Raw genomic sequence first — 17,725 nt, forward strand, 5'->3', positions numbered from 1 at the left:
TGGAGGTGTTAAGAACCTTATTTGTATCTGTACTAGTACTCTGTATGTATGACACCTCCATACATTTGGTACATTATTTGGGATTTACAGTTCTCTAGCCTCGTACATATTGGTAAAACCAGCACTTTATTTACATTTGAGCTTTGCACACAGACCAAAACAAGTCAGTCTGTTTGCAGGATTGTATACATTTTATCTTTTTATTCTTCTCACATTCCATTGTTTTATTTTGTTCTAATAAAACTACTGTGTTTTTATAGTTTTTCCCCCTAGACTTTTTTGAAAATGTTCACCCCACAAATATTTTTCCTATCACATTGTATAATTATAGCACTATTACACTCCCCCCTCCACACACACACACACACACACACTTTAACTTTTGCATCCTCTGGAATGGTGGGCATTGTAATTTAGTAAGGCACTATAGCAAATCCCAGGATTACACAGGATGGAACCATAGCGATTAAAGTGCTAGAACTGTGTGATGTGGGTTAACCCTGGAAATGATAGCAGAAAACGCTTTACCTTCTTTAAGAGATGTTCTTTATTTTCAGAACAAATAGTTTGGAAAAGATGATAAAATGCAGGAGAATGTAAGTACAAGTGGCCAAAATGATGCCCCATTAAGTGAAATGCTTCCAGAGGTTGTGGTTTTGGTTATGGCAGTGTCACTGGCAGTGTCAATTTCAGGGATTGCTGTTGCTGATCTTCCATGCCCTATTGGTGATTCTGGCTCCAAAACGTTGACTTTGACTTGCCCTGGCTCAGCAACTATGTCTGGAGGGTTCTTGACATCACAGAAGTAAGTGCCATTGTCTGTAGGCTGCACATTTTCTACTATGATGGATGCATCACTCATAGTGAAGTTTCCATCCCACCTGCTCCGGCCATTGAATTGTGTATTCTTCCCACTATATTCCTTCCCATCAGAATAATAGAAAAACTGTAATCACAAAGACAAATACATTACATTTGCACAAACATTTGATTTTCCTTCTTGCTTTAAAACAATGGCTACTTATCCCCTAGAGTTAAGCTGACTGCATACAACTTGGATTCTACATGGAGCTTGGAAATTTTTGCATGTTGACCATACATTCTGAGAAGGGAATAGCTTGAGATGTTGCTAACCAAACCACCAGTTTTTCTTTTTGCTATAATTAGAAAGGCACACTCTTGAGTAGCTGCACAACACTATGCATATTTACTAGGATGATATAAGTCTCAAAGTGTTTAATTAGACTTGTTCTCAATACATGCAGGACTGCAGCCAAAGGATTCAATATTCAATACAGCATTGCTAAGTTTCCACCTGAAAAAATCTGTAAAGTCAGAATGGCTAATCTATATATAAAATCACACATTTGGGGATCTAAGAAAAAAGATGTGACTTTTTATTTAAAAAATTAAAAGATAGAATTCTTCATATGAATTCTTTGGCTGATATGCCGGGTGCACCCCTTCCTAGAAGACCTAAAGATAGTTGTGCATGCACTGGTCACATCAAGGCTGGACTTTTGGGCTACCTTTGTATCAAGTTTCGAAACTTCAGATAATTCACAACATGGCAGCCAGACTGATTGCTGGTACAATTTTCCAGTTAATTTCCTGGAAAAGTACTAAGTGTTGGTTTAAAGCCCTACATAGGCTGCATCTGCATTGCAGAAATAATCTGGTTTGACGCCGCTTTAACTTCATGTCTCAATCCTATGGAATTCTGGGAAGTATAGTTTGTTGTGGCACAACAGCAGAGCTCCACAACAAACTACAGTGTGCCCTTTTTTTACGCAGGGGATCTGTTCCACCCCCGCCCCAAGTAAAAAAACCGTGTATGCTTGAGCCCCATTGAAAATAATGGGGTCTCGTGCATGGCACATTGGCACAGCAGCATGGTGGCAAGCCCAATTATTCTCAATGGGGCGCACCACCCCTTGCACCCCGCACATTCCCATGGGCTCCCTATAGGCTTTCAGCATATGCTGAAAGCCATGTATGGTGCGTCCACATATGATGTGGGCACACTGTACAATCCCCAGAATTCCATAGCATTCAGCCATGGTGTCAAGCCAGATTATTTCTGCAGTGCAGATACAGCCATAGTTTGGATTACTTCCTTCCATATATTCTGCCCCATACACCCAGGTCCTCTGGGGGACATTTACTTCAGATGGCCAGGACTAGAACTGGCAACGGTCTCCCAGAGGACTTTTTCATCAGCTGCCCCTAGACTGTGGAATGACCTGCTGGGAGAGATTCACCAACTACCATAGATACTCATCTAAAAGTCTAAAAAATTATGTCCCAAAATTGACCTCAACATTTTATGTCAATTTATTTATGGATCACTATGGTAATGAGGTAGCAGCTTTTTCAGATTTCCCCATACCATGCAGAGAGTTTATTTCTCTCTGGAGTCAGGCAGAAAGGGGCCTGGGTGGTTGATTGATATTGCTGTTTGTTTAAGAGTCCCTCTCTCACCCGTGCGTCTGGCTGAAACGACAGCTGAAATGATGAAGCAAAAAGCCTCAGTGAGAGTCTCTCCTGCCTTAAGCACACATATACGCACACTAAGATAGCCTCCAAGTTTTACCCTCGACCTATCCACAGGTCATGGCAAAATCCATAATTTTGGCCCCCAAATCTGACCTTGACTTATACATGAGGTTGACTTACAGTTGAGTTTATACGGTAATCTAAAACCATGTATGTATACAAATTTGGATGAAATCATTAGACCTGAACGTCTTTAACAAAAATCCAAGTTTTAACTTGGTGCCAAAATAAAATCAATAGCAGCAGCATTCATGCCTCCAAGAGGAAGGTCTCTCCGATGTCTACACTACTATTTACTGCTCCCACTCCCACACACAGGAGAGCCCCCACCAGCAGATTTAAACATACCATACCAATTCCTTGAATTCAGACTGGAAATGTATTGGCCGCCAGTGCAATTACTTTAAAAGCAGTATTATACTGTTTCTATAAGCTGTTCCAGCCAACAAACTAGCTTTTGCAGTGTGCACTGCCCACAGTCTTTAAGATTAGTCCATTGTATACAGTTACTACAAGCTACAAAGAAAGAATCTTCTCTAGTTTTAACAAAAATATGTCAACAAACTCGGAAAACAAAATAATAGCTGATAGACTGGAAACACTGAGTATATTCCATTCCCCAAGAAAGGAGACACCAGGAACTGAAGTAATTACAGAACCATTGCATTAATTTCTCATGCAAGCAAGGTGATGCTTAAAATTCTACAACAAAGACTCTTAACAGATATAGAGCGAGAACTGCCAGATGTCCAAGTGAGGTTCAAGAAAGGAAGAGGTACTAGGCATCATACAGCAAACATACGCTGGATAATGGAACGTACTAAGGAGTTTCAAAAGAAGATCAGACCGTGCTTTATAGACTATAGCAAAGCATTTAATTATATACATTACAGAAACTATGGACAGCACTTAAGGAAATGGGTGTGCCACAACATTTCATAGTCCTGATGTGTAACCTGTACTCAGGAAAGGAGGCTACTGTTAGGCTAGAATACAGAATAGAATGGATTCCAATTGGCAAGGCTGTATTTTATCAATCTATCTATTTAATTTGTATGCTGAGAACATCATATGAAAAGCAGGACTGAACTCATAATACTAGCAGAAAATATCACAGATATGGAAAGACTACTGAAGAAAGTCAAAGCAAAAAGTGCAAAGGCAGGTTTATAGTTGAACAGCAACAAAACAAAAATCATGAGCACAGAAGATCTACATAAATTTAAAGTATGTGATGAAGAGATAAAACAGTTCAAGATAATAGAATCATAGAATTATAGAGTTTGAATAGACCCCAAGGGCTATCCAGTCCAACCTGCTGCCATACAGGAACACAGTATCAAAGCACCCCCGACAGATGATCATCCAGCCTCTGTTTAAAAACCTCCAGTGAAGATCATGTGTTAATCGTGTTGATGCAATCAGTCTGCAACCTACATGCTGCAATCACCTGATGGCAGATACCCAGGTAGAATGGTTAGAGATTGGTCACTTATTTATCTGCTAGACATAACCACTGCATGCTGACTAGCCAGACAGCCACAGGGGTCCTGGGACGCTACTGTGATGTCACCAAACTCTAAATAAAGATCCAATGCTGGTGCAGTCAGCATCCATGGGAGGAACTAAGGGGGTGGGGTACAACAGAGGGCTACAGCATTGTGCCACATATGAAAAATGCCCCCAAGTGACTAGTCTTCAAGGTTGCTCATATCCTCTGCAACCCTGGGAGAAAATCCTCCCACTGCCTCTCCCTCTTTTCCCTCCTTGGCATTAATGAAAAGGATGAGAAGAGCCAAGGTAGCAATGCCCTGCATTTCACCCCAGAATAGCTGACTAGGGGTAGCCCTCTTTGCGTGGGGGCGGGGCACCTTCTCCTCCCCCCCAGGAGCCCTCCTGTCCCACAGCCCCCCCTCCACTGCACTCCCCCTCCATCTCAAGGCCTCCCCAGCCTGGATCCTCCTGCTCATTCCCAGATAGAGGAGACCCCTGGACCCCACTCTGGGAGGGGGATAAACAACCCAGAGGTTGACCCCACTGAGGACTTCATGGGGCTCCTCCAGGGTGGACCAGCTAAAAAGTACAGGCTCCCCCCTCAGCCTCAAGGAGGAGTCCAGAGAGGGGGACTCATCGGACCCCAGGAGGAAAGAAATGCACTTGGGCTCAATCATCAATGAACATGGAGACTGCAATCAAGAAATCAGTAGAAGACTAGGACTTGGAAGAGCAGTTATGAAAAACTAGACAAGATCTTGAAATGTAAAGATGTATAATACCAAAGTTAGGATTGTCTATGCTATCGTATTTCTCATTTCTACATATCGCCATGAAAGCTGAACAGTGAAGAAAACGGATAGGAAAATAATAAACTCATTTTAGAATAAACTCATGCTGGATAAGAGTGGACTGATAAAATACTGTGGACTGATAAAAAGACCAATGGATGGGTCCTAGAGCAGATCAGGAATGAACTCTCCTTGGAAGCAAAGATGACTAAACTGAGGTTGTTGTATTTTAGCCATATAATGAGAAGAAAGAATGCACCTAAACTATAACGCTTGGTAAAGTAGAGGGCAATAGGAAAAGAGGGAGACCATGTTCCAGATAGATAGTCTCAGTCAGAGAAGCCATGGCTATGAATCTTCAGAAACTGTGCAGGGCAACTGAGGACAGGGTGACTTGGAGGTCTCTCAAATGTATGGTTGTCACAGGTCAAAGTTGACTTAAAGACAATTAACAATAACAACAGAAGCAGCAGCAAAGAGTACCTTGCAGTGGCATAGTAAGATCAGCCCCGTGTAGGGTGCATCACATGAATTACTGTGACCAGGTTATCCTTATCCAGGAAAGGCCTTAGCTGCTGCACTAGGTAAATCTGGTCCATGGCCACAGAGTCCAAATGGACTCCCAGTGACAGAAATGACTGTAGAACAGAAGCACTCCCAAGCTACACACTTGCTCCCTTGTGGAGAGGGCAGTTCCATCAAGGACAAGTCACATATCAAATTCCAGGACCAAGGAACTGCCAGTCCATAGAGTCTCCATCTTATCAAGATTCACATTTAGTTTAATGGCCCTCACCCAATCCTCACCCAATCCACTGGTGCAGCACCAACACAGCCCCAACTATGATGACAAAATGAAATATAGTGAATGTCATTTGCTTACTGATGGCACATAATTCTAAAACTCTTCATGACTTCACCAAGTGGATTCATATCGATATTAAACAGCCCTGGCCTAGGGTGATACTGTACTCTATGTACCATGTAGCTTAATATCCATGCAGCTATTATTATTATATTATTTATTATATTATTTATTTTATTATTAATTAACCTTTATTTATATAGCGCTGTAAATTTACACAGCGCTGTACATACAATCTTTTAGTTAGACGGTTCCCTGCCCTCAGGCTTACAATCTAAGAAGACACGACACAAAAGGAGAAGGGAGTGGTGGTGGGGAATGGGATCAGGTCCAGCAGTTCTTCTCCACCTCCGAGGCCTGGACCAAGGCAGATGGACTGGAGGAAGGGCTTGGCTTCTTAATGGATGCTTAAAAGGAGGCTTCCTGGGTCAGAGAGGGGCTCACCTCTGGGAATGCTTCTCTAAAACAATATTCGTCTTTAACTCGTTTTGAAACTGAGTAGAGAAGTGATTGAGGTGTGCATGTGGTGGAAGAAGGGGTTCCAGGAGTAAGGGGCAGCAAGCGAGAAAGGATGAATGAATTGGGAGGGGGCAGTGGTTTAGTCCTACACTATGGCCCTTATCAGATGAGTGTGGAACTGGGGGTCTTCTGCACTGGGCGATTCGAATTCGCGTCATAACGCAATGTACTGTCATTACCTGGGAGTCCTTCCGCTTGGCAGGATTCAAATTGGCCAATCCGCATTCGCGCGAAAGTGCATTCAGTGCAGAATGTTTTGTCACCACGGTGCTCAACATGAGGATTGGCCGATTTATCGGCCGCCTCGCACATGCTCAGTGGTGCCCTGCATGGGTTGCGACCTTAAACGCTTCCGGGGTGAAAGGGGGATGGTCCCGTCATGACAGCCGGTAAACAGCTGGAGAGCCAGCTCATGCACATTAACAATCGCGATACAACGTGCCCATTACTGTTTCCTCTCTACATTCCTGCTTGGTTTTAACGTAAACATGACCTTCCCTTGCAACAAATTAGCAATGCCCGGTTCTGCGTTTTGGTGTGTGTGAGTGTGTGTGTATGTATTCTGGGGGGGGGAGGAGCAGTTCCAGCGGCTGTCAAAGAGGCTGGATGGCCATCTGTCAATGGGGATGCTTTGATTAAGAGTTCCTGCATGGCAGAAGGAGGTTGGACTGGATGGCCTTTCTTGGGGTCGCCGTGATTCCAGCGGCTTCCTCCTTCCTCCCGGCTTGGGATCCAGCCTGGGCTGCATCCCAGGCAGGAACAGGCGCAGGGCCGCTAGAATCGCGGCGATCGCCGCCGTTCCAGCGGCCTCCTCCTCCTCCTCCGGCTTGAGAGGCAGCCTAGGCTGGCTCCCAAGCCGGGAGGAGGAGGGGAGGAGGCTGCTGGAACCGCGATTCCACGCGGCCCCGCGCCTCTTCCCTGCCTGGGATGCAGCCAGGGATGCCTCTCAAGCCGGGAGGATGAGGAGGAGGCCGCTGGAACCGCCCCCCCCCGCTTCCCTCGAACCGGCAAGAGGAAAGACCCACCGGAAGTCAAAATTGGAATCTGGGGGTCTTGCGACGGAGTTCAGGGACTGGGGATTCATACCAGACCATTCGCACTGAGAGATCGAACAGAGCAAAAATCCGGGATATCGCCAATCCCCTTATCAGCGCACTGGCCAACACGCTCCAAAAAGAGCAGAGGAGCCGTACGCATTCAGTTCGGCAGCTCGCACATTCACGTGAGTGCGGATTGGGCCATTCGAATGCTTGTATGATGGTTACTTTGACAAATAACGCGAATTCGAACCACCCAGTGCGCCAAAACCCCCAGTTCCACACTCATTGATAAGGGCTTATGACAGGAGACCTTGACTACAAGAGCGGAGGGGAGGGTGCGAGTAGGAATGTAAGGAGAAAGAGGTCAGATAAGTAGGAGGGGCCAATCCATGGAGGGCTTTGAAAGTCAATAATAAAAAACTTGTACCGGATGCGGAAGGGAAGGGGAGCCAATGAAGGAGGAGAAAAGAGGAGAAACATGGTCAAAGCGGCGAGGCGGATGTGAACTACGGGCATACTGGACAGAGATTAAAGGTTGGAGGTGTGAAAGAGGAAGCCCTGTCAGAAGGAGGTTACAATAATCTAGTCGCGAAACCACTAGGGCATGGACCAGAGTCTTGGCAGTAGAGGCTGAGAGGAATGGATGGATCTTGGCAATGTTGTGGAGAAAGAATCTACAGGCCTTGGCGGTGGCCTGGATCTGGGGAATAAATGACAGAGAAGAGTCAAAAATGAAGCCAAGACTGCGGGCTTGATGAACCGGTTGAATAGAAGTGTCGTCGACAGAAACAGAAAAGGAATAGTGAAGGGTGGGTTTAGGTGGAAAGAAAAGACAAGCTAAACAGGGAATCTCCCAGTGCCACTCTCTAGATCCAGAATTATAAATAGAGATGGCACAACTATAACATAGTGTCTCCCACTGTAGAGCTAGTCCTGTAAGGTGTCCAGTCTTAGACTGAGTTTTAAAAATAAAAAGGTATTTATTTCACAGGCCACAGAGATATGCAAAGATGTGATAGAGATATGCAAAGATGTGATAGTGAGAAAGAAGGGAAAGAGCAGAAGATAAAGGTGAATGCAACAGCTCAAAGTCTACCTTTGTTTGTTCTTTAATGAATTTCTTTAATACATTTGAGGACAAGCAGGATATGGCCATCGAGTGCTCTCATTTCAGGACAAGCAGCAGTTAAGAATAAGATATTCATGCATATGACAAATATAAGGAATAGTTAAAATGTCATCCACATTAGCCACCAATTCATACTGATGTCTGGCCTTACCTCAGACACCAGCTCTTACCGTCATGGGACGAGCAGTTGATGCCTCCCGTTGAAAGCTCCAAGTAACAGAGGTTGCCGTACTAATTTCTTCTGACGATATGAATGTGCACGGAAGCCTTGCATCTGTCCCAGCTTTCACAATGAGTTCAGTAGGTGGGGGCACATCCATGATTAAAACATCTTCTATTGAACAAGATGCCATCTGTGTCCCTTTCCAAACAATAACATTACATAGTTTAAAAAATGCAGTGATAGACAAAGCTACTCATAAAGCAATGTGTCTGGAAAGGAATTTAGCAATTTGATATAGGAGATTATTGCATGGAGAAATACTTCTGATATAGATGCAGGATTGAAAACTCAAAACTGGGTGTTATTGCATGTGCAACCGGGATGCAGCCTGGACCCCAGCCGCACTTATCCAGCAGAATTTCAAAAATGGCAAGCTCCATTCCATGTTTAGTTATGAAAGACCCTGCAATTAGTCATGATAGCTCAAATAGGCCATTCATTCCTAGAGGCAACATCTTTCTGAACAAACAGGTAGTCTAAAGTTATAGAGAGATCTTGTAGCACCTTTGAAATTTAGCCAGGTGGTCTAAAGCAGAGGAAATCCTGTTGCCCTCCTATCTCGCTTTTAAAGTTTCAAAGGAGGATTTTGGTACTTATCGCTGCAAACCAAATGCTGGATTAGATGGGATAAAAAGAGCTTGAAACTTTTCATAGTCTGAAGAGGCTGTCAGAATCCTGTGCTAGAAATGACTAGTCCAACTACCCAGAAATCTTTTCACCAACAGGCATCTTCAGTATTTCTGAGTGCTGTACTATAAAGTATTTCCAGACAATGACAACCCCAATGCTCAAGAGGCAGGGATAATTCCCCTATCAGGAAAAATAACATTTGGGGTGTTTTAGGCAAGTATGGGGGAACATGAGTGGTATATAAAATTATGTATGCAGGTTTGCCACACTTCCAACACTAATTTTATTGATCTCCCTGACCACCATTAGCTTTAAAAATTAATAGGTTATATTTCTTGAAATAAAATTTTCATTTAGTATAGTTTAAAACTAAGCAAGTATTGAAATGAATTGTTTTAAAGATAGGAGCTTAAATGACTTTCTTTGAACATTGATTAGAAACTGATGAAACATATCTGTTTTGAAACTACACTAAGACGGTACCAAGATAAAAACTTCAGTGCATATTATCTCTACACAGACATATGACAGAAGCTTTTGGTTATAGTTCAATTCATTTTGTTGAAATAAAGAAGAAAGATCTCTGTTCTAAACTAAGTCTAATGAGTCTAAATTAACATTTCACAAACAAACAAACAAAAAAACCTACCAATAAATATTTTAAAATAGCTTTTCTTCAAAATGATTCCAGTTTGTTTGAACTCATGCATTTCCCATTTAAAAGTTAGTCAGCTCAGTAATAAAATTATGCTATCTCACACAGGATCATTTTATTCTCTTTCACTAGTTATTTTCAAAATCATCTCACCATGTTATATTTATTATAAGCAAAACGGAAAAAATGATCCTCTGTGCAAAGGAATGTTGAAAAAGGACATTTTCAGCATCATATATTACGGAATATGTGTGATCTTTACACTACGCTTGTATCCTCCCACTTCTCTCCTCCAGCTGCCACAGAGGCAGGCAGGCTTCTTGCATCAGCATCTCAAAAACTCCATTGCATAAGCATATCACACGTTCTCTGACTTTTGACCAATTCCCCTAACAAATCTTCATTTCTCAGTCTTTTAAAAAACTGTCCCTCTGCTTTGGTCATTTGATTAGGCTGAAAGGCTAACAATTCAAATGAAGATAAACACTTAAATCATTTAAGATAATCTTGATAGTCTATTGACTACAAATGAAGACAACTGAATTGAGAGAATCATAAGAACTGGAAGGGATACACCAAGGCATAAGCTATCCAGCCCATTCTTTCCGCAGTACAATATTCACCCTAAAGCACCCCTGCAAGATGGTGATCTAATTTGTTTTATCAGGTTTAACAGATTTTGTGCCCTAGCCCCTCTTATCCATTTCTCAGGGTAATGGGGAGGAATTTCGGGGCAAGAGTACTGCCTTCAAAGGTGTGTGCACATGCATTTCCCAATTGCTGGGCTCCCATATAGTATAGCATACCATAATAGTTTTGCATGTGGAACTATGCTACATTTGTCCACTGAATGTTCCTTCAGCTCATTGTTTAGCCAACCCACCTTCTCTGTGGCTATTCTGTAGGCGAAAGAGAGGGAAAACATTGTAGACAAATCTGGCAATGTCCCCAAACTAGACACAAAATTTAACCATTTGCTAAGGTATGCTGGAAGTGTCTGCAGATGATGTAATCATTCTGGCTATGGAAATACAGTAGTCATGTTTCTCCAACCCGCCCTGACACTCCACCACACTGACAGAATGGTGGTGGTGATGGTGGGGATTAACAGATAAATGGTAAACGGGAGGGACCTTATTTGTTGCAGAGGCTGGAAGAAAACATCAACCATTATAGTGACCAATACAAGATCTCGTTGTTGCTGTGCGCCTTCAAATCGTGTCCAATTTATAGCAACCCTATCACAGGGTTTTCTTGGCAAGGTTTGTTCAGAAAGGGTTTGCCTTTGCCTTCCTCTGAGAGCATGTGACTTGTCCAAGGCCACCCAGTGGGTTTCCATGGCTGAGCGGGGATTCGAACTCTGGTCTCCAGAGTTGCAGTCCAACACTCAAACCGCTACACCACACTGGATTTCATAAAATGTGACATATGCAGGTGTAAGGTGGACTCATGCCTGCATATGCCACTAACTGGATGCCAGTCGTCAATGAGCTTTTAAATTTTAAATAGTATACTTTGTGCAACTGTGTTTGATGCTTAACGCTTCATGCTTAATGCCACTACCACCACCTGCCCCTGGTTATATCACCTCTGTAATAGCACCAGGACCTGCTTCCTATAACAAGACAGGAAATCGTTCTCAGGTCTCAGATTTTGACCACTAAAATTTCACTGAATGATTGGGGACTTTTTATGACCCTTTTCAATGGATCTACTGTAACTTGGCCTGACCATTGGATTTAGGTAAAAGGGAATCTTTAAGCTATGCAGTTCACTATCACATAGTATAGTGATTGTCACCAACCTAAGCGACTTTAAGAAGGGATTAGACAAATTAATGGATGATAGAACTATTGTTTGCTACTAGCCATGACTTCTATGTATTACTCCACCAGAAGGAGTTATTGTTATATGGGTGTTTGGGGACATATGAGTGATTCTGTGCTACCTTTCTGCTTGTATGCGTTCCCATGGGCATCTTCTTGGCCACAGTGGAAATAAAAAGCTGATTAGATGGGCCTTGGTCTGATTTCCCCCCTCTTACGTTCTTTCTAGGAGAGTCACTAAAGAATTGCCAAAGGCAATCTACAAGGGCGATAGCATTTCAGAGGGATAATTGGTGTAGTCTTAATTCCGTGTTGCTACCTGTGGTGCTTTATAATCAAGCAGTATATTTATTTCTAAGGCTACTAGTGTCAGCTGAGTTAGAAGAATAATATATCCATAATACAGTACTAGGATGCTTTAGGACTGTTGTTCTCAAAAGTTTCTAGTTTTGTACATTTCCCTTCCTTGAAACACAGCTCTAACTGTGGGATTGGGAGCTGACATTATACCTATTTTCAAGTGAAAAATAGTGAGTGCATGTTTCTAGTATATATTAATTAAATCAATTATTAATTAATTAAAAGATCATATGTACAGTGCTGTGTAAATTTACAGCACTGTATAAATAAAGCTTAATAATAATAATAATAATAATAATAATAATAATAATAATAATAATAATAATAATAATAATAATATAGCTTCTAGAGATTTTGGACTTCAAAATAGTCTAGGATTCTGGCAGCTGAAGTCCAAATCCCCTTAAAGAGCACAGTTTGGGGACCACTGCAAGAAAGATAAATTCATGCTTCTCAGGTCATGCTCAATGATGAAGGACCTGATTGAATTCCTCCTGGACTTAAGGCTGAAATGGAGGACCTCTAGCCACCCTGGCCAGATGTCCTACCCACAAGGGAGGTCATGCTCCAAATCAGTGGTTTCCAAACTTGGGTCCTCCAGATGTTTTTGGATTTCAGAGTTCCCAGAATTCCTGGCTAGTGACCAAGTTGGCTGGCTCTGGCTTTTGGGAGCTGAAGTCCAAAATATGTGGAGGGCCAAAGTTTGGGAATGCTCTAAATGGAGGACCTGATGGAATTCCTCCTGGACAGATGTTGCAGAAAAATGGAGGGCATGTCCTGGAAAAGGAGGACCTCTGGCACCCTGGCTGGATGTCCTAACCGCAAGTGAGGACTAGATACCGCAAAATGTAGGGCTTGCAAGAAAAATGGAGGACATGGCCAAACAGACAGAAGCTAGTGACACTCATAGAAAGATAAAATCAAGTCATGCTCAAAAGTGGAGGACCTGATGGACATCCTCCTGGACAGAAGGATGAAATGGAGGACGCGTCCTGGGAAAGGAGGACCTCTGCAGGTAATGCAAGAAAAATGGAGGGCATGACCAAAAAACAGAAGCTAAAAAAAACACTCATAGAAAGATAAATTCAAGCTTCTCAGGTCATCCTCAAAAAATGGAGGACATGATGGACATCCTCTGTGGACAGAAGGCTGAAATGGAGGACGCGTCCCTGAGAGTGTGTGCCTTTGTCCTGACAGAGAAAGTGCCACCTAGTGGAGACCTCAGGTTCAAAGGGAGAGGAGGCAAAGGGTGAAGTGAGGCTAGTTAGAGAGGCTCCTCCTCCTGGCTCCTCCCTCCATGCCCTCCCACGTGACTCACAAGGGCCGAGAGCCAAAGCCGCCAGGAGCCACAGAGAGGCCCCTCCCTTCCTTGGAGCACCGCCTCCTGCGCGCGCCCTCTGCAGAGCCGCCGCCATTTCGCGCTCGCTCCCTGGGCGGCCCTGCGGCCTCCCTCCCTCCCTCGCGCCCTGCGGCCGCGTTCCACGCGCCCCCTAGGCCATTGTGACGTCACTCCCATCGCTGAGCCATTGTTCTGGAGGAGGGAGGGAGGGAGAGAGCCCTGAGGAAAATGCAGGGCCAGGCTCAGCCCTGACAGGAAAGCAGTCAAGAGGCCATTTTGTTAATTCTCAGGGGCACCAAGTGCCCCAACCCTGAGACCCATTTTTTTCCAAGTAAAGAAACAATGAATACTTGGCTCTAGTATATATGTATATGTATTATACACACACACACAAACATTATATATTTATAATAAACATTTTTCAAGTAAAAAACAAAACAAAAGCCCAAATATTTGCCTCTGGTATATTTACAAGGTCACCATTTTTTTCAAGTAAAACAGTGAATACTTGGCTCTGGTATATTTACAGGGTGACCAAATGTCCTACCCATCATACTCATTTTTCAAGCAAAGAAACAGTGAATACTTTAGTATATACTGTACATTATTGCCTTTCCTAATGCCTAGCATTATTGCCTTTTCCAATGAGTCATTTCTCATCATGATACGGTCCAAATATGACAGCCTCAGTTTGGTCCTCTTGGCTTCCAGGGAGATTTCAGGCTTGATCTGATCAAGGACCCATTTGTTTGTCATTCTGACCATCCATGTTGTCTTCAGCGCTCTTGTCCAGCACCACACCTCAAATGAACTGATTTTTTTAACCTGATAAAAACCACTTGAAAGCTCTTCAAAAATGCATTCCAGTGATTTCCCCCCATTTCTACTTTCACAAATCGCCACTCTTCTTAAAGAGTTTTTATTTTGGAGCCAGATTTTATAAGTACAGTACAGTATCTGTGTGTCTTTGTGTGCACGCATGCGTATGCGCATGTATATATACACACACACATATATGGATATTTAATATGGATACACACACACATATATATACACATACATATATATGTATGCATAAATATACACACACATATATATGTATGTATACTTATGTATATATACACATGTATATGTTATAGACATACATATTAAGTACATATACACACACGTGTGTGTATATACAGTACATATATGTGTGTGTGTGCATACATGTGTAGACACACACATACAGTATATGGATATTTAATATGGATATGTAAGTACATTATGCACATGCACATATATACAGATACAGTACGTATATATGTATACACGCACACACATATGTGTGTGTATATACATATATATATATATTCATGTATGCATACACACACATATACATATGTGTGTGTGTTTGTGTGTGAAAATATATATTAGCCTGCTTAGGGCAGCTGTTAAGGCAGGCTTATCTCCTTCACCCACTTGTCTGTTTTTCTCTGCACACATCCTCCAGGGATCTTTATGCAAAGAGACTTACATCATCATCAGTATCCTGCAAGAGTGAGGGGGGGGCTGTTTAAATGTTGAAATATGGCTCCAAGGAGGTCAGTATCCGGGAAGCAAGAGAAAGGAAGTTTCGAGGGAAAAAAGATCTACTCCTCTCTAGCATTAAAAAAAAAAAAGGCAAACAAATCAATTTCCTCTGCAAGATCGAGATTGCTTCCTTCGCAGCGGCTCGTTGGTCTAGGGGTATGATTCTCGCTTAGGGTGCGAGAGGTCCCGGGTTCAAATCCCGGACGAGCCCGTTTTTTCCCTTCCTTTTCAATACTAAACCAAGAATAAAAGTTATGTCATCGTTACAGCTGGCTTCCCCCCCAAATCATTTTGATGAATGTGCTGTACGTTTTATTAGTACGGATTGTTATGCAAGTGCACATCACTTATTTATATATATATATATATATATATATATAATGATTTAGAAATGTGTGTGTGTGTATATATATATATATCGTATGTATTGATATATATATATATGTAATATATACACCTAAATCATATATATTATGATATATATATATATATATATATATATATATACATACATACATATATTGTTGCCTTTTGCAATGATCCAAGGAGGAGGAGGTTTCTTTCTGTCTATGAACCTTCTTCTTCCTCTTATTCTGCCTGCAATCACCTCTAATACCCAAACAGTATGCAGAGTAGAAGAAAATGCAAGGTAATAAATGCAGTCTGTCTGCAGAGGGACATCAAAGAGGGATCTGAGCTTCCTTTATCCTGCCTTCAATGCCAATAGTAATAGTAATACAGTAATGGCTGTGCCTTTCCTTTCCTTTTTCCTTGACTATTTTTAGAGGGGTTTTCTTTTCCTCCTCTTCAGACTCAGCTCCGGAGGGTGTTTAATACCCAGCAAGTGAGATGTCCTCATGACTGCAAAGGAGGAGGACCAGGAAGTGCAAAATGGAGGACGTTCAAGCAAAATGGAGGACCTGACCCAATAAAAGTCAAATGCATTCCTGGAAATGTAAATCCATGCTTCTTAGGTCATGCTAAAAATGGAGGGCCTCTTGGAACAACTCCTGGAACAGAAGGCTGGGATAGAGGACACGTCCAGGAAAAGGAGGTCACCCTCATAGGAATGTAAATGCATGCTTCTTAGGTAATGCTCAAAATGGAGGACATTTTGCAATTCCTCCTCCTGGACAAAAGGCTGGAATGGAGGACACGTCCTGGAAAAAGAGGACGTTTGGTCACCCTCATAGGAATGCAAATGCATGCTTTTTAACCATGCTCAAAATGGGGGACATCTTGGAATTCCTTCTGGACAGAAGGTTGGAATGGAGGACAGGTCCTGGAAAAAGAGGACATGTCTGGTCTACCTATCAGCCAGCAGCAGTTTTGCCCCATTGCTCCCTTCTTGGGCAAAGTGCCAGGCATTGCCTTCTCTCCCCTGAACGCCTCCTTCCTTCCCCATAAAGAGCTGAGGAATGGAGCATAAAAGTAATCCAGGTCCCCCAAAATAGGGAGGGGTGACCAATTACTAATCCCTCCATTTTTTGGGGCTCGTCCGGGATTTGAACCCGGGACCTCTCGCACCCGAAGCGAGAATCATACCCCTAGACCAACGAGCCGCTCTTACGTTGTTCTTCCTCAGCTGACTCCTTCACGCTCATCCCGCCCCATTGCAAAGCTGGAACAGACACCCCTTCTGCCTTGCAAAATGGTTCCGTCCACAGTCTCGGTGATGCTCTTAAGGGCACAGGGAGATACCACTTCGCAATGAACAAGGGGGAATTCTTTTCCCTTTGATTCCTTCTAGTTTGGTTGCCAGCTTCCAGAGTAAATCCATTCCTTTCTAGGGCTGTTTTCCTTGACACAAAATTATGATTTACATAAAATCCCCCCATTCCATCTCAGGCTGCATCCACACTGCAGAAATAATCCAGTTTGACACAAAAGTGTCATCATGGCTCAATGCTATGGAATTCTGGGAGTTGTAGTTTGTTGAGGGAATCCCAGAATAGGATTGAGCCACCATGGCATTTAAAAGTGGTGTCAATCCAGATTATTTCTGCAGTGTAGTGGATGCAACTTGAGAGGGACAGCACTTGTAACACATGTTCCCTCCTCTCCAAATGTTCTATAATAACAACAAAAAATACACAAAACAGTGATGCTTGCATTGTGTCAAGATGTGGCTTTTCTCTGCCTGTATTAATTCCCCTCCAATAACACCTGAACTGACAGCATCTTGACAAAACGCAGGCCTGTGACTACCATCCTCATGCTTTTTATTTCTTCCTATATGATTTTTAACATCTTTTTTGCCTGATGAAGAAGCCGGCGGAGCTTTGAAAGCTTGCGACTTGTATTTTGTGCATTTTGATCGGTTCCATAAAAGAGACTTGTTGTTTTGTGGATTTTGGTTGTCGTCGTACTTTGCTCTATATGGCCAAACATGGCTGCCCCTGGAATGTTGTGTCAGTCACTGTCAGGCCCCATCATGCCATCTGCAACACTGAATGCATACAGTTTTTGTAACCTGCTTTGATGGCTTGTACAATGTCATTATGCACATTAACGTAAATTTAATGTAAGCTGTCAAGAAATGTTTCACCCATAGCTATATTCTGAAATAATAAGTTAAACATGTCTCTTTCTTGGGGTTAAATATGAGACAATACTGTAGTTCTTTGCCCCACTACTAGTGTTAATTGACGTGACAAATCTAAAATGATTTATTGATCTTCAGTTAATGCCTTTCTGAACAGTCACTTCTTATTTAGCAGACATTT

The 17,725-nt window shown here is 42.6% G+C and overlaps 1 protein-coding gene and 2 non-coding genes across 7 annotated transcripts; 1 reads left to right on the forward strand and 2 right to left on the reverse strand.

Annotated features, from left to right (window-relative positions):
* Positions 1-529: 529 nt before the first annotated feature.
* On the reverse strand, positions 530-16,627 carry LOC121926476 (myelin protein zero-like protein 1). 5 transcript variants are annotated; one of them, XM_042459491.1, is made up of 3 exons: positions 16,570-16,627; positions 8,565-8,755; positions 530-946 (listed from the first exon to the last, which is right to left on the reverse strand). In XM_042459491.1, the coding sequence occupies exons 1-3, from the start codon at positions 16,601-16,603 to the stop codon at positions 554-556; spliced, it is 618 nt and encodes a 205-aa protein (XP_042315425.1). In that variant the 5' UTR covers positions 16,604-16,627; the 3' UTR covers positions 530-553. The 5 variants fall into 5 exon arrangements, 4 of the variants coding, with proteins under 4 accessions (XP_042315425.1, XP_042315424.1, XP_042315423.1 ...); XM_042459490.1 differs by lacking the exon at positions 16,570-16,627 and adding an exon at positions 13,407-13,514; XM_042459489.1 differs by lacking the exon at positions 16,570-16,627 and adding an exon at positions 13,035-13,252.
* On the forward strand, positions 15,139-15,210 carry TRNAP-AGG. Its single transcript has one exon. It is a non-coding gene; the product is annotated as a tRNA-Pro (tRNA).
* TRNAP-CGG lies at positions 16,490-16,561 on the reverse strand. The gene has a single exon. It is a non-coding gene; the product is annotated as a tRNA-Pro (tRNA).
* Positions 16,628-17,725: the final 1,098 nt, after the last annotated feature.

The sequence above is a fragment of the Sceloporus undulatus genome, chromosome 3 (assembly GCF_019175285.1).
Source record: "Sceloporus undulatus isolate JIND9_A2432 ecotype Alabama chromosome 3, SceUnd_v1.1, whole genome shotgun sequence".
Taxonomy (NCBI): domain Eukaryota; kingdom Metazoa; phylum Chordata; class Lepidosauria; order Squamata; family Phrynosomatidae; genus Sceloporus; species Sceloporus undulatus.

What these genes read in the sequence shown, in the direction of transcription:
- LOC121926476 (XM_042459489.1), bottom strand. Translation starts at nt 13,161, where the DNA reads ATGAGTGTTTTTTTTAGCTTCTGTTTTTTGGTCATGCCCTCCATTTTT. An exon ending in TCCAGGAGGATGTCCATCAG is followed by an intron (nt 8,756 to 13,034) that starts GTCCTCCACTTT and finishes TTGTTTGGAAAG; the next exon opens with GGACACAGATGGCATCTTGT. An exon ending in CAACTGCTCGTCCCATGACG is followed by an intron (nt 947 to 8,564) that starts GTAAGAGCTGGT and finishes TTGTGATTACAG; the next exon opens with TTTTTCTATTATTCTGATGG.